Source organism: Poecilia reticulata, chromosome 1 (assembly GCF_904066995.2).
Source record: "Poecilia reticulata chromosome 1, P_reticulata-male-v2, whole genome shotgun sequence".
Classification (NCBI taxonomy): domain Eukaryota; kingdom Metazoa; phylum Chordata; class Actinopteri; order Cyprinodontiformes; family Poeciliidae; genus Poecilia; species Poecilia reticulata.
In genome coordinates, this window is record NC_088830.1 from 16,277,058 (window position 1) to 16,293,055 (window position 15,998).

Here is a 15,998-nt window from a genome sequence, read left to right on the forward strand (position 1 = left end):
GTCACAATTATATTTTAATACTTTAACGTTTGAATTAATAATTCATGATTCCAACATTTTTCATTTGACCAAATCACTAGCGGAACTAGTGGAAGTCGGGCCGCGGGACGGGGCCTATGACCGGGCCCCTCACGTGTATCGCCTGCGCTGCTGGAAACTGTTGAGGGGGTGGGGGTACAGGTTGGGACACCTTTCTGAACTGGCGAGGGCGCACTTTCTCCGTCTAAAATCAGATATTAGAGCGTCTTGAAACCATTCCTCTCCTCGTCACAGTCCTACTTCCATACAGTATTTGCATGCAGGCCATTTTCTTTTTTGCACCTTCCCGCAGGAGGCGTAAAGTAGGAAACTGGGGGTGGAGGAGGAGGAGTTCCCAGAGGCAGGTGATTGGCTTAGCAGGATATTGCTTTTACTTACGGCAATCTGTCATGTGACCAAGATTTAAGTCACACGATGTGATATAGATATATGATGTAGATATGTAGAAATAGATATTTAAGTCTACATCACAGTATTGTTTGTGTTGACAGTAACTTACATAAACCTTTCTGAAGAGGCGAGGGCGCACTTTCTCCGTCTAAAATCAGACATTAGAGCGTCTTGAAACCATTCCTCCCCTCTCTGGCACCTCCAGACCCGGGCCCCCTTCTGGCCCTTTCCGGGCCCCCCCAGTCCCCCCTATAGCTCCGCGCCTGGACCAAATACAGTTTTTATTAGAAACGTTTAATTTTTAAAAAATGAAACTTTTCACAAATATTTATATAATTATGACATCTCAAAAGCGTACTTCTTTTTTTTTTTTCTTGCTTAAACTTTCTATGCTCTTGACTGTTTCTCAATTTTGAATAGTTATATTTTTAACAATAAAATTTATAACATTTTAATTAACTATCTCTTGATACAAATACATACCCAGTTGACATAGAATGTCAAAGTGAAATCAGCTAATATATACCTGTGGATCTCTGAAGGTGACACGTTCGTTCAGGTGTTCAAACAATTACAAATATGAACAGCAAATGAATGTTGAAAAAGAAAAAGCAAGATTGTCCACCACTTTATTTGAAATATGAGTATATTGCCATGACGACACATCTATCGTTTACTTGCCAAGTACATTTCTCATTATGTCCCAGTCATGCAGACCTCAAATAACATATAAACATCCCATCTACAATCATTGATGTCTTCCTTTATATGATATGCAATGCTTGCCTCAAAATATTGTCCCAGTCTGGACAGTATTTTTTTTTTCTATATAGTCTTTAGTTACATTCAAAATGGCAGACAAAGAGAAGGTAGGTAGTTATCCTCGCCACTAAGTTTTTGTTTTAACAGCTGTTAAATTTGGAGGATACACAGATTTCCATCACTATATCTGATTGGAGAACAGGGCAACATCTGGAAACAAACAATACAATTTAAAAAAGAAGTGTGCGTCAAAATATGGGCATTTTTCTTGAAACATTAAAGTTTTATAGTCTCTAACAGCATGTGACTTCCTAATTTTAAACCTCAAACTTTAAAAAGCTGTGCTTTAGAATTAAATACTGCAAAATAAATACTGCAAAATACTTGGGTGTATGGGCAGCAGTAATACAAATCTGAAATCTCTTATGTCTGCTTCGGTGAAAAGCTAACATCTCACGCTACTGTTTATTACAATATCAAAGACTTTCACTCCCTAAAAACTCTTAGAATTCCACGTCTCAAAAAGTTTTGCATTACTGACACCTAGTGGACAAGAGCTATAATAACACCTGCTAATAAAGACAACGCTTCAGAGTGTGACCTCCTCTTCTTTTGTTTTTGTCTTCTGGCGCCCAGGCTTGCTTGAGGAAGGCACACTTTCTGTCACGACGTGGCTGTCACCACAACTCCATTCTCAATGGCTTAAACAAGCAAACACAAAAAAGAATATGTGAGATGGAAGCACAACACTTTTATGAATTGTTTTTCACTAGGAAAAAGTAGCAAGGTTAATCAGTTTAGTAAGTATCCCGAAAAAGCTGAAAAAATGTCAGTCATTTCAGAAAGTGAAACTACATTAATTGTACATGGAGTAAAATATTTCATGTATTTTATTGTAGTTCTGATTAAGGCTTACATAATGAAACTCCAGCTTTGACTGGTGAGTCTGACATAAAATTATTTTATGTTGATGTGCAAGAACAGGATCCATAAAATAATTAAATACACATGTAATTAATTATTTGCATCGGCTATTATAAGTTTGTATTTTAATAATTTTAAGAGATATTTAATACATTATTTATTAAATTAACTATTTAAACATTTAATTAAGAATTTACATATTCTATATTTTAAATTAATTATTTAATGATGTATTATTTATTTAATATTGGGCCTCTGGGCCTTGTGAAGTTCCCCCAAATCCTAGAATGGATGTTGCTTGACAACAATCTAAAACCTGGTTTACTTTTTCCTACCATAATTTTTCCTTCCACATGATTTCACTTTTTGAAATGAGGTACAAAAATATTGAACCTTTTTGGTATATATATATATTTTTTTTAGATGCAGCTATATGTGTTGTTATGCATTTCTCTTTTTTAAACATTAAGAACAAAGATGTATTGGACCTTGTTGGGAGATCCAAACAAGTAAATATCTTCTGTCTGATTAATTCATAAATCTACATATTGCAACTTTCAAGCCAGTTAATTAACCATAAAAATTAATTGCAAAGATAATAAAGTGGTATAGGTGTATAACTAAATTAACACATAACAGTGCTGATATATTTTTTAGTGAAGTAAAGGATGTAAAGCAAACTGGAAGATAAAGCCATAAAACTATAAATATCTGAAGTTTCTAAGGAGATAAAGTAATCCTTGTTTTAGATGTGTAAAGGCAGATGGAACAAAATTTAAGTTAATCTCCTTTAAATGTCATCAGTCATAGGCATTCTCACATGACTGGCTCTGTTTACAGAATAAAGACGATTCTGACTCCATATTAAATTAAAATGAACACTTGCTTCATCCACTCACTGGCCACTTTATTAGCAACAGATGTCCAGATGATTGTTAGCCCACATGTGAATCATTTAATGCAGTAACTTAATGCATTTATCTCTTTTTTCCAGCATAAAATTATCTACAATTACTTGTGTAGTTATTATTATTAATATGCGTACACTTTGTTTTTCGTTAATTATAATTATTTAAAAAGTGTCATTATTGTTCTACAACCAATTGCGTAAATGTGTTTTTTGTATTTAGATGACTTTTTGCTATTGTTTTAACTGCCATTTTTTTAACTTTTGCCCTTTAAGGTGGAGGGTTACACTTTGTCTTGTTGTCTGTCTGCCTTCCTACAGTCGCATTGGGTTCTTACACGTTTGGCTGAATCAAATGCAAACAAACAGCAGCTCTGAGTTCTTACTTTGTTTTGCCAACGGTTTGTCAAAAGACTCCTTTGCTTCTTGTGCGATGTCAATGTCAAGCAGATCCTCTCCCAGAGCAGCAGGTGGCGCCGCCTCCTTGCTGGAGGATGGAGAAGAGTGGCAGCTGTGGCAGGGTTCTTCCTTGTCGGCTGGAGCCACCTGTGATGGAGGTTCTGGTTCTATGTTTGAAAGAACTTCTAGGCTTGGCTCGGTGGAGGCCGCTGCCAGCTGAGTCGTCTCACCAACTGACCCCAAAGGGGTCTGCTCAGATTTAGTCTCCTCCTCCTCCTCCGGTGTTGCCTCTGCAGTGACGACGGCCTCCTCCTCATCCGGCGAAGCCTCACCAGAGGAGGAAGAGTCTTCGGGAGAGGAGACGGTTTCCTCTGAAGGAGAGTCAGGGATCGCAGTGTTTTCTTCAGCCTCAGTGATTTCCTCAGGAAGTGAAACCGCTCTTTCCTTCTCTTCTTCCTCCTGCTCTGCGTCAGCTGCTGGAATCCGGTCAGCAGATAGTTCTTCAATAGTTAGACCATGTGGCACCTCTTCCACCTCAAACAGCTGCTCTTCAATATAAACAGCCGCCTCTACAGACGTTTCCACTGTGGTCTCTAGAGGATATTGTTGGTGATCTTCCTTCAAGTTGTTCAGCTCCTTTCCATCATCTTCCATTTGGTGCAGAGCGTTCCCCAGATGCTCCTCGCCCAAGGCCTGTACAGCTGTTTGCAGATTGTGGGACAGCAGGAACCAGTCAGGAGTTTATACAAAAACACAAGAACTAAAACTACTAACAATATATTTTATCCAGGATTTAAATCAGACCAACAAATGTCATGCATTTTAAGTTTCCACCAAATGAAACATAACCTATTTTATAATTACATAAGCAAAGAAAGGATATCTATGACTGGATGGTCTATAGAGAGCTCCCTGCCTGGGTCATGCTCCGTGTGCCCAGTTGCAGTTTTAGATATGGGCAGTTGCCCAGAGCGGCATTAGAAAGCAGGATGCTTAAACGCCGTCTAAGAAGTGCGTCTAACATTTATCTATCAATTGCAGCTGGTTCAGGTTTTGCTTATATGTGCAGTAAATGTGCAATTTTGGGCCTTGATGTTGGAGGTCCTACATCAGAAAAGGATTAATTATTGTACAATAAGTCAAAAAAATATTCAAGGTGATATTAGAAATTATCTTTCAACATGTTCCATGTATTTTGTGGAGTACATGCAGCAGTTTGTGTTTGCTACAAAACCATAACAAGCATAATACTACTCTATATATATAGTCATTTCTATAATAACTTAATAAGAAGTTACTAATTATCTTAATAACTTATATATTTTTTGACTGTATGCATGGAGATGCATGTCGCTGTAAGCTTTAATCATAAATATTACCATTGGGTATTTTAAAAGTATTTCAAATAGGAAAAACAAAAATTTAAACCAACAAACATGATTTTTAGCTAGAATTGTCCAGTACCAGTTCTGCTTGTGCTGATGTTTACCAAATTCTGTTCAAAATATATATTTTTTCAATAACAGGCAATAAAATGTACAAATATTTTTTTTTAAATCCAGCTGAATTATGAAGTAAAGCATTTCAAATTTCCTTTTGACCCAGTGATATTTGAATCTTTATTGGTTTTTTAGAACAACTTTTAATACCCAAACAGATTAGGGATTTTTTTTTTTGTAAGGATAAACGTTGCACAGTATTGAGGAAAATTGAAGTTACAGCATCCTCTGATACAGATAATAAAATTACTTAAAAAGTTAAAGTATGAAAAGATTTTATAATAACATGGATAAGGTTCATAAGATGGAAACCAGGTGGCGTAATCATTCAAAACAGAGAGGTGGTAACAGAAAAAACATAAGCATTTGATAATGGAAGGTGAAACAAACATTTGAAACTATTTATTCTTTATTTATGTTTTTGCCTGTTTGTTGCTGTGCAAAAAATTACCTTAGGTTTAGTCTGAAAAAGAAGAGCCAGCAGGATTTTTTGGCCACTCTCTTAAGGCCACCATAAGAACACAAGGAGGTTCTTTCAATTGCTCATATTGCTGATTCCACCCCCCACCCCCAACAGTCAAACCAAAATTTTCATTAAAACAAGACATTATCAGATTATTTGGTTTTCAGGAATGTGGAAGCAAAGGTAGAGAGAAAAAAACGCCTCAGAAAAACTGGACTGATGAACCTCTAGTGTGCATAACATTATCCACTACTGTACAGAAATAAACCAGAGCATGTTCCTTTTACTTTTTGTAATATAATGAGGTTCATGAGTCCTTTTCCCACAGGCCAGGGAATCAGGAATATAACACATCTACATCCTAAAAGCCCTTCTTTTCTAGATGCACCCCGCTGAGCGCTTCCACTTTCACGCAGCATGGACTGCTTCAGGCTCAGGGGCTTCGGAGGGAGTCTCTGCATTAGCAGGGAGAGCAGGAGGGGCTTCATCTACGGCCGCCATACCAGCGCTCTCTGCTGCTGCTGCTGCGTCCTCAGCAAGCGTCACGGCTGCAACTTCAGATCCGACTTCCAGAGCAGTCTCTTCCTCCGCAACAGGCGCTCCCTCTGCGTCTGCCGGCTCAGCTGGAGCCTCGGTGACACCTGCCTCAGACGCCTCGGCGGCTGCTGGTTCTTCTGGGCTGGCCTCGTTGGTGGGCTCGGCTGACGTCTCTGCCGCCGGTTCTGGGGAAGCGGGGACGGGTTCCGGTGTGATCTCAGCTCCGGGAGCCGGTTCGTCCTCCGCTGGGGCGGATTCGGCTGGAGGAGACGACGCAGCCTCTGATGTGACTTCAGCTGCGGATGAAGAGGTTCAGAGCAAATGTTAAGTGAATGAAAGAGTCCCTGGAAAAAAAAGCAAAAAGTTTCACCTTTGTCTCAGAAGACCAAAGTAAATTATTTGTTGTATTTCCTGACCAGGAGTACCAATAAACGAAGAGGTTTCTGTACATTAAACAGAAGGCCACAGACACAAGATAAACAGAAGTGACTGGTCTCTGCAGTAAAGCATTCAAGCTTACTTAAACTAATTCAGTGACACATGGCCGTGACAGGCAGGCTGGTAAACTGGTTAATGGATTACTGTTTAACCCTACCTGTGTGTCATTCCTCTGTTAGGAGGAGAAAGCAATTGATTTATCTTCATCACTGTTATGAAGAGAAAATTAATCAGAAACAATTTCTCATTAACACTGATGTCATAGTAGTATTTCACTCAGAAATTGAAATATTTTGGTGTTTTCATGGTTCCAGTGTTTGGCTGTTTTTTTTCCCTTTTTTTTGTTTTACCAGCTGGAAGATTGTGAGCTCAATCTCAAGACAAAAAATGTATATTTTTCCAATGATTTGCCTTCCAAAAGCTAAATTTGAAGAATGGAAAACTTCTTGGCGACCTGTCCAAGGTGACCCCGCCTCTCGCCCGGAACGTTAGCTGGAGATGGGCACCAGCAACCCTCCCGACCCCACTGAGGGACAAGAGTGAAAGAAAATGGATGGATGGATGAAAAACTTTGTTTTGTTTCATTAGTTATATAATTTAATTCGCTTCTGGCAACAAATTTCAAATTGAGTTGCTACATGACCCGTAAATCCTCTTTGTCCGTGAAGGTGGCGTTGTTTCACAGTTCTGACCTTTTACTAGGACGTTGAATTTAGCTGCAAAATGTTTTTCACATTTTTCATGACTGGGTCCAATTTTTACAGTAACAGTATTGTTGTGCTAGTCAAATAAACATTCATATATGTGACAGCTTAAAACTACAAAACCGCATGAATACTGTATAAGCATAAATCATACATTTATAGATCTGTGTATATGTAAACCGTACATTACACCTGGAATTGTGGCACTTCTGAGCACCATTGCTCATGTTTCCAGAGGAAATTAGATAAAAACTGGATCTTCATTTCAGAGTGAGACTGACTGACTACCGGCTTCAGCGTGATGAGACACTGCAAGGTGTTTCAGATGGTCAGAAAAAAGAACTTCCACTGGTAAACTTTTATAAAAATGACCCCGTATAATCTTTTAGAGTCAAGTAGTTTTCCACCGACTGCCTCCCACGAACCAGCTCGTCAAACAGAGATATCATTTGAGCACAAGAAGCTTTTTGACTGTGCAGGTTCTGTTGGGTCAGCACCCTATGTCTTATCAGTCTGAAAATGCAAAGCAGCTTCTGTTAAACTGTTCAATTTATGAGCAACGCAGAGGCTGATCATCATCAGGACCTAAATATATTGACATATAATAAAACATAGATGTTAAATTGCAGCTATAAAAAAAAGAGATGTTTGCACCATTTATCAGATATGAGAACAGAATAAAACTTTAAACTCTCTCCCACATCGGCATCCAAATTGTTAAAGTTTCCATTTCGCCGAAGCAACTCTTCCACGGTACATCTGAACCATCAGGTTTTGCACTAGTTAGTAGCTCAGGGCACAAAGCCACCATTTCTGCAAGCTGAGCAGAAAATAGCTCGCAGACACAAATCCAAACGGACAGGCACGATGAAGCCATTGAGAGGAGTCATTCTACCATGTCGGAGATTTGGGTGGAGCAGCCAGAAGCTGCTCTGAAAAACAGTTTTCAGGCTCACTGCACTCATTTTCAAATTGCTTTAGCACTTTTCAAACGTGCGTCTCTTTTCTTAACCGGACAGCTACTCAGCGATGCAGAGTCACTTCACAACGAACGCCCTGGTGCTTTTCCACAAACAAGTTAATCATGAGAATTTAGAGGTTGCTCTTCGTGCAGCACCTCAACTGAATGGGACGTCTTCATTTGGTGCAACTCTCTACAGATGCTGCTTGGAGTTCACTGGGTTTTAGCTCAAATCATTTGGTTATAGCCAACTTAGCAGTTTTCCAGTTCATGCTCCTATTCTGAATCCAACTTTTTTTTGTATCTGTAGACAAAACCATTTCAATGCCTTTTCTTACTGTAGATTTTACACCCAGCTCTGATGGGTATCTGACTATCCTTAATCATTCTCTGATCAAATTGAAAAGACTTTTTTTTACCTTCCACTGATAATAATGGAATCACACATTTTCTTATAATGAGTAGACTATAGAGGATTACTTTAAGTCATCAGTTATCAAAGCAGCTATGAAAGGTCTGATGTTAGGCAGCTCTTTGTCCAACCCAAAAAACTGTCAAGTATGAAAAGAGCACAACTGGAAAAATGTAAAAATATAATTGGACAGAAAAATATCACACTGCTAGCTAAGCTGACTGAGCCAGTGTAAAACCAGGAGGAGTTTATTTTCTTATTTTCTTCCACAGCAGGCGAATGAAACTCTTCCAGTTCCTGCAACCAGGAGCTGATGTGCAGCAGGCGATCAGAGTTCCTGTTTCTTGTGAGGCTTTTAACGATGTCAGTGTTAGCTTTATTCACTGCTGGTATGTAGAACTTAAAACAGCACATCTTAATGTTTGGTGATAAGAGCCATTAGTGTTTTCTGTACTGATTTCTGATTTTATCTTTCAAAAAAGTCCAATAAAGGTCACAGCAAAGACACGTTCTGTGCACGTGAGACCAAAATCTAATTCTTTAGCTAACATGAAATACTTGTTGGGAAACACTTGTACCATTACATCACCCTGAATATCATCCATACAATAAAAATCAGCATGCAGTGGGGGTGTTTCGTTAGATGGGAGAAGAAAGCCAGTCACAGTGGAAGGGAAGTTGCAAATATATACGCATGCCACACTTTTAAAACTATTATTTGTTAAAAAAAAATTTTGAACCCATTTATTCTTTCCTTCCACTTCAGATCTGAGTTGGTCAGTCACATAAAATCTCCAAAAAACACTTTAACATTAAGATAAAATGTAAAAAAGAAAGGTTCCATAGAAACTGTTTTTGTGGGACACTGTGCATGTTTTATTTTTTTACAAAATGAGCTGATTTTACCTTTCTCCTCGGAGCTCATGTTGGCCAGTCTGTCCTCGTAACGTTCAGTATCACCGTTAACTGTTTTATAGGCCTGAGAACGAGAGAAACGCACATTATAATCTAACCTTGGTATAGAACAGTCATCACACTGCAACATGGAATAAGGCAGCAGAAACGTGCTGTTATTCTCCAAGGAAACAAGACTTTCTGTTGTTTATGTTCATGACTGAAGCATCACTGAGCAGACAACAGCCTCTGTGTGTCTGCTCCAGTGTGTAAAGCTGAGGTGAAGTCTGGAGTCCAGCCTGCACTCTGGTCACATGTTTACTGGCTCCAGATGACCCCAGAAAAATATCCTGCAATCCAAAATACAACCTTTATGTTTCATCTCCTAAGAATGGTGATTTTTTATTTTTTTACTTTGTAATCAGGCAAACTTCTTGCTGCATTGCTCCTGCTCCAAGCTAAGCTATTATTTCAACCAAAATAGCCAATGGTTCGAGATCTCATAAGCAAGTGGTACGTTACATATTGAGTAGCTCCGTGGTCATATTTCCTTATTTGTACAAATTCATCTGAAAAAGCTTTTATGAGATTTTTCAACTAAAGTTACAAAAGTCACTGTAACTTTAGTTGCAGTTATTCAGACATGGCACGTGTTTTTCTGTCACCAAGACCACACCGATAAATCATCACTTAATAATAATAATAACCTTCTACAGTGAAATGAATGAGTGACATGATCTAATTTACTTCACATGTAACTTAGTCTGAGACTGAAGGAACAAAAGTTATCCATGTTGGTTAGTTGTGAGGGGAGACGTCTCATTTGGTAGTTTTACTAAAAAGTTAAAGAGGAAAAAAAATGAAATAAAGAACAGCTTAAACAAAAATAAATATTAAGATGAACAATTAATATTATTTCTTCCTTTTTGGAAGAAATTTATGGTAAAAGACTGCTAGTTTTATTCATTAGAGATTAGCAAAAACATAAAATGCAGTGATGCTAAAATGTAAATATTTTGTGAAAAACGAAAGAAAGGTGCAAAAGCAGAATCTAATTTCAGTAAATGACACGCCGAAAAACGTTTATATATCCCTAAATAATCCGTGTGAACCTCTTTATGAATCAAACATTTATTTTAATTCCTGACCAGTTTTTTGTAAATTTTTACCACTATTTTCTTTCAGGAAAATAGTGGTCTTTGAGATTGAAACCCCTTGTTCACTCTAATCTTTAGGTCCCTTCACTGATTCTGTGTCAGATTCAAATTAGGAGATTTTTTTTAAATTCAAAAATTATAATATGCAGCAGGTTCTCAGGCTGAGGACAACATTTGTTATTGCTCATCTTTGTAGTGCTCACATAGACGACTGCAGCGGTAAGGCCTCCTCCACACAAAACAACGTACGCCAAGTTGGTGGATCCTCCGGGAACGCCTAAGGCCATGTGTCGCACCGGGGCAGCTGGGAAACACAACATATTGAGAGAGTGAGTTTGGAAAAATGCACAAACCAAAAAAAAGTGAGCAGGTAAATTATTATTTATTCAACACCTTCCACGATTTATCTAATATAAAACCTGTTAAATAAAAACAAAGAGTATTTTTTTATCCCCATTCACCTATTAAGCCCCACAAACACATAGAATCAAATCAAATCAACAGGAAAATGTTAGAGATTGCAGAAAACACGATTTCCTCCTTCAGTAAGCAGTCACTCCATCATACGTTGCGTTGTGACAGCTACAGCATGTCTCCATCCTTTAATCCAGTTATACAACGAAGCTCTTTGTAACTGAGGACATGGAAAGATTTAGCAGCAGCCAAGCTAAACACAGAACTGTCCCTGAATTTAACTCCAACGCAAACAGTAAAACCCTTCCTGACTGATGCATCAAAACAAACAACTTCTAATTCGTCCAGCGGGTTCAGACTCATGAACTCGCTGTGACCCTCCAGGGATCCGCAGTGATTCCGCTGAAAGCCCCTTTTAGTGGGTCATTCTTGTGCTGTTGTTAAACGTCACCAAGAGCAATATGAAAGACAAAGCCCTAGGTAAGACTCTCGCAGACGCTGCCAGAGCCTAATCTCTCTCTAACAAGACAAAGAGCATATTAATGGATGCAGTTGCAGCAGAGGGTGAAGTCATTTTAAGAACCGGCACATTGCTTCCTCGGGAGAGGGGAGTTTGCATGTGAAGCTCGGACAGAAGCGTCTTCCTTGTTCACATGTGCCGTTGGGGCTTTCCTCCATTTATAAAACACTGAATCTTCACAAAGTTCCACATATCATACAAAATGAATATAATGAGTTCATTAATTGTGATGCATCAGCAGATGAAAGCTTATTTTTTTATTTTTTCTATCAGCAGTGTGTTTTGTTTTATTACAAACTGTACAACATTAATAATATCAATTCTGCTGAAAGATGTGCCGACAAACCCTCCACAGGGAGAGACTGAGGAGTCTTCCTGATCAGAGATGTTTGAATTTTATAAAATTTTTTAAGAAAACAGAACATGTTCTGCATGTTGTGTGTTTCGGATGGTGCAGCAAAAATCAACAAAGACCAACCGTGAATGATGAAGATCAACAGTGAGCGGGTTGTAGGTGATCAGTTGGTTTTACCAAATAGTGTCGCAGATAATACACTTTTTAAAAATACAGCTATGAATTATGAAGCTTTTTAATTTAGTCTTTTCAGACTTCTTCCCTAAAGAGAACAGCTTAGATGATTTTTTGTATTGTTCTTTAAGGTTTTGATTTGATTAGATCTTACTTCTTGTATTTTCCCTTCCTCTCCCAGTATATTATTCTTACATTTGTTTTACATATTTATGCATATATTAATACATTGATCTGTGTGTATTGACTCTGCTTTCATCGCGTCAACCTGTTATTAGACAAGCTGGTGCGATGGGAATCGGTGTGCTTTTTTCAGGTTTCACACGGGAAGGTCATTACCGGCGCACCACCTCCAAGCTTCATTTCCTGTAAGAACCTAATGCAAATGTGAGTGTTTAAAGTGGGACAACTAAATTCAGCAACAAGAATGCTGAGGAGGAGGAAGAAGAAAATTAACATCTCACTGCTTTTATCTGTGCTTTTCAGAACTGCTTTTAAAGTGTAGTTTTTAAGTTATTTAATTTTACCACACAAACTCTTCAGCTCCTGTGATGAAGGTTTTGGGTTGGTATGTAAAATTAAAACTAAAACTCATCTTTACATTCATTGTTCAGACTTGAGATCAGCTAATGTTTTCTTTTTAGCCTGACTTTCATTTCGACTTTCAAAATTTTACCTTATTTTATTTAAAAATTTTTTTACTGTCCATACAGGAACGTCAGAGTTTGTCTTTGCTTTGTTGTTTTGCATCTTCAATTTGATCGTCGGGTCTTTAATATTATTTATCTTTTATGTTGTTTTCAGTATCACTTTAGATTTTAAAATCTCTTACATGTGATCGTCTATTTTCTGTTCCGTTTCTGATTATTAATACGTGATTTATTTTATGTCTTTTGCGATTCTTCAGTGTTGTTGGCATGTTTGTTTGAATGCCTGTAAAAGCTCTTCATTCCATTTTACTGTGTGCTCTATAAATAAAGTCTGATTAGTTTGTTTTGCTTTTTGGTAGTAAAAACCACTTTTTGCAACAAAAGAAAAGTGCTGCACAAGCATTAAAGTTGCCATGAAAGGATGTTGGGTGACTCCTGCTCTTGTTGAGCCAGGCAGTCCGAATCTATGTGGCATTTTAGGTGAAGGAGAGTTCATCTTGAACTCACCAAAACAACAGAGAATCTTAACTTGAGCAACAGATTCAAGAATTGGAAAACTAAGCTGTTTTGTTTTTCTTGCTCCACATTTAGCAAAAGAGGAAAAAAAGCAGGCATGTTGAGATGGTTATTGTTCTAGATCTGCTGGATTTAAAGCTCAGGGTTTCCATTTTTGTGCACGGCTTTCCAAGTAAAGTTTACTTATATTGCCCTGTCGTGGATGCTTTTGTAGCCATCTGTCCTTCCTCCTGCTCTAATACCCATGACACATCAGCTCCATGCGCAGGTTATTTATACAGGTAATCAGTTAATCCCTGTGGATTCCTCAAGTTCAAGCTGCATGTAAAAATGAACGCGTGTCAGGCAGAAAACAGCCTGCAAGGACAGTAGCTTCCTGCATCCAGCTCTGTCGTCTTTGTTTAAATCAGAAAGTCACACAAAAAATTGTTTTCCAGCCAGGTTTGCAGGAATTTTCTGAAACAGGAAATTAAAGCTGCCTCTCGCCCTCAGGACAGATTCCACAAGCTCAAACTCCAAACGCAAAGGACGGTCAGAGGAAGCAAGCACGTACAAAGATAGAAAAGGAACAAGAGAACAGTTCAGCTCCAACGCTTCCAAAATGCTTGTATTCAGGAATGAGACATGCTAATGGTGCACAATGTTAAAAGTCCCATCACTGTTGCATGATTCCCATATTTGGACTGATGCTACAGAAGATAGTTCACAATATATATATTGGAAAATGACAATTTAACAAAAATAAAAAATAAAAAATTGCAAATATTAACCAATATATGGAAACGGTTTGAAACATTTTATCCACAATTCAAGAGTTTTAGCTGCAAACCTCTGTCATGCATGCAAGAACTGCGTGTTCTCCATCCAGGACACACCTCCTTCACTCAGACTCTGCACATTAAAAACCAGCTAAGATTCTCTTTTCCAAAAATAACCCTAAAAACTGATAGAGCTAGTAATAATCACTTTTTTAAATCACACTTTTAAAAGTTACTTCCGCTGTTTTCCCCCCCAAATGACGAAAACACATCAAGCTTGTTCCCCCCGACTTCTTTTAAAGTACATCAGTTCCAATGAATGGATAATTAGACTAAATTACCAGACAGTGGTAAATAAACAACATACTGCTCTTGGATATGGGCCTCAGAAGCCACCGTGCCAGCGGCCCGACTCTCTGCAATGCCCTTCTGCAGAACATGTTGATGTCTTTTCAGCAGCAGGTGGATCGACGCGTCTCCCTCCAGTCGCTCTTTGGAGATAAATGAGCAGCAGCGTTCTCCTCCTGTGTAATGCCCGGGATGAAGAGCACACCAGCACCCCCTCCGAAACAAAAAAAAACGCCCTCTGCAGGTGAAAATCTCAAACTACAAATGGACAAGGGGGAAAAAAAATAATCTTCTTGGAAGTAAGAATGTATGTTTCTGCAGATATTAAGCTGAATTCTTAAATCTCATTTGATAGTCACCGAGTAGATTGATGGAAGTGATCTGTGTTTACCGTCGATCTGCATGTGTGAGGGTGAGGAGGTTCAGAGAGCCCGCAGGCTGCTTTTCAAACGGATTACAGACCAAACCGTCTGCACGGAAAGAGCGGACTGTAGTTGCATAACGGAGCAAACGGTGCCAGAGTATTGATGTGAAACGCTGATGTCAGAGACAAAGCCCAAACCAAATGGAGGGAGGCGAAGAAGAGGAAGAAGAGGCGCACAGGCCAGAAATAATCATTGCTTCAACCATATCAGTCAGAGGTGACATTTTTTCTCTTTCAAACCTTTTCTTGCTTTTTTAAAAATTATTTATGCGTCCCACTTTGATGCATTGATTTGTAGTATTGTCTTTTTCTTTTTAAATTGTACCACATTTTATTTGATGCCTTACATAAATCTTTCTTGAAAAATAGATGCGTCTCACCCGCACAAATGTCATTCAGAATGAATGAATGTAAACAGACACGAATTCATCTGTTTCCTTATTATTTCCTATAATCCATTGTAGGTAAAATGAAAGTTTAAAAAAGAAAAAAGTTTGTAGAAAACCTTTCAGAAGCCTTGGAGAGCTATTGATTGTAACTCTTTTTTGGGGGTTATTTTTAGTAACGATTGCAACAAAAAAAAGTCTGAGTTTACTCAATGACAAACATCAGAACAGAGATCGTTTACAAGTTACGTCAATTATAATGGATCTGGTGAACCTACAGTTCTGAAATTATCTCTTTCCGTTGTTTAGCTGGAGACACATTTACAAAGCTTAGAAATGATCACAGGATCTCACTGAGCAAAGGGAGCAGATAGGTTTGTTGTGCTATATTCTTCCCCTTTCTATATAAGGTAGGAATAATGTTTTATGACCTCGCCCTGCTTTAAACCTTCTGTGACATCTTTCTGGACCCATATGCCGTGTCGGTTCACATGAAGCTCTAATAAAATGCATTTAGGTTAGTTGATGAGACAAAATATTGAAAAGATCAAGCATAAAAACTCTTGCAAGGTACTGTATATATATGTTAAATGGTATTTCAGTTTGTGCATTTAATGTATGAAAACAAAGATTACATTTTAAAATGTGAATCCCCACGAGACGGTAGCAATGATCTCACTATGACATCACATTTTTTTGCAAAATCACAATGTTCCTGTTTTTAGATGTGATCATGACATAGCAGCACCACAAAAGGAGAGATCTGATGTCCTGCCTCTGAACATAAATGTGTGGATGTAACTGAGGAAGATGGACTAATAAATGTTAGTCCATCTTGAGTTTGTGCAACAATCTCAGCAGTTTCCAAAGGATGACTAAAGTTTTTTTCCCCCCCCAAGAGACCTGAACTAAGTTTTCTGTTATAAATTACTTTTTAAAAAAAACAAAAAAAACACATTTTGCATCT

General features: G+C 38.2%; 1 protein-coding gene across 1 annotated transcript; it reads right to left on the reverse strand.

Annotated features, from left to right (window-relative positions):
- Positions 1 to 1,041: 1,041 nt before the first annotated feature.
- Positions 1,042 to 15,020, reverse strand: mgarpb (mitochondria localized glutamic acid rich protein b). The gene is made up of 6 exons (XM_008407483.3): positions 14,241 to 15,020; positions 10,690 to 10,790; positions 9,342 to 9,414; positions 5,887 to 6,216; positions 3,409 to 4,122; positions 1,042 to 1,892 (listed from the first exon to the last, which is right to left on the reverse strand). The coding sequence occupies exons 1-6, from the start codon at positions 14,311 to 14,313 to the stop codon at positions 1,855 to 1,857; spliced, it is 1,329 nt and encodes a 442-aa protein (XP_008405705.1). The 5' UTR covers positions 14,314 to 15,020; the 3' UTR covers positions 1,042 to 1,854.
- Between the last annotated feature and the right edge of the window lie 978 nt (positions 15,021 to 15,998).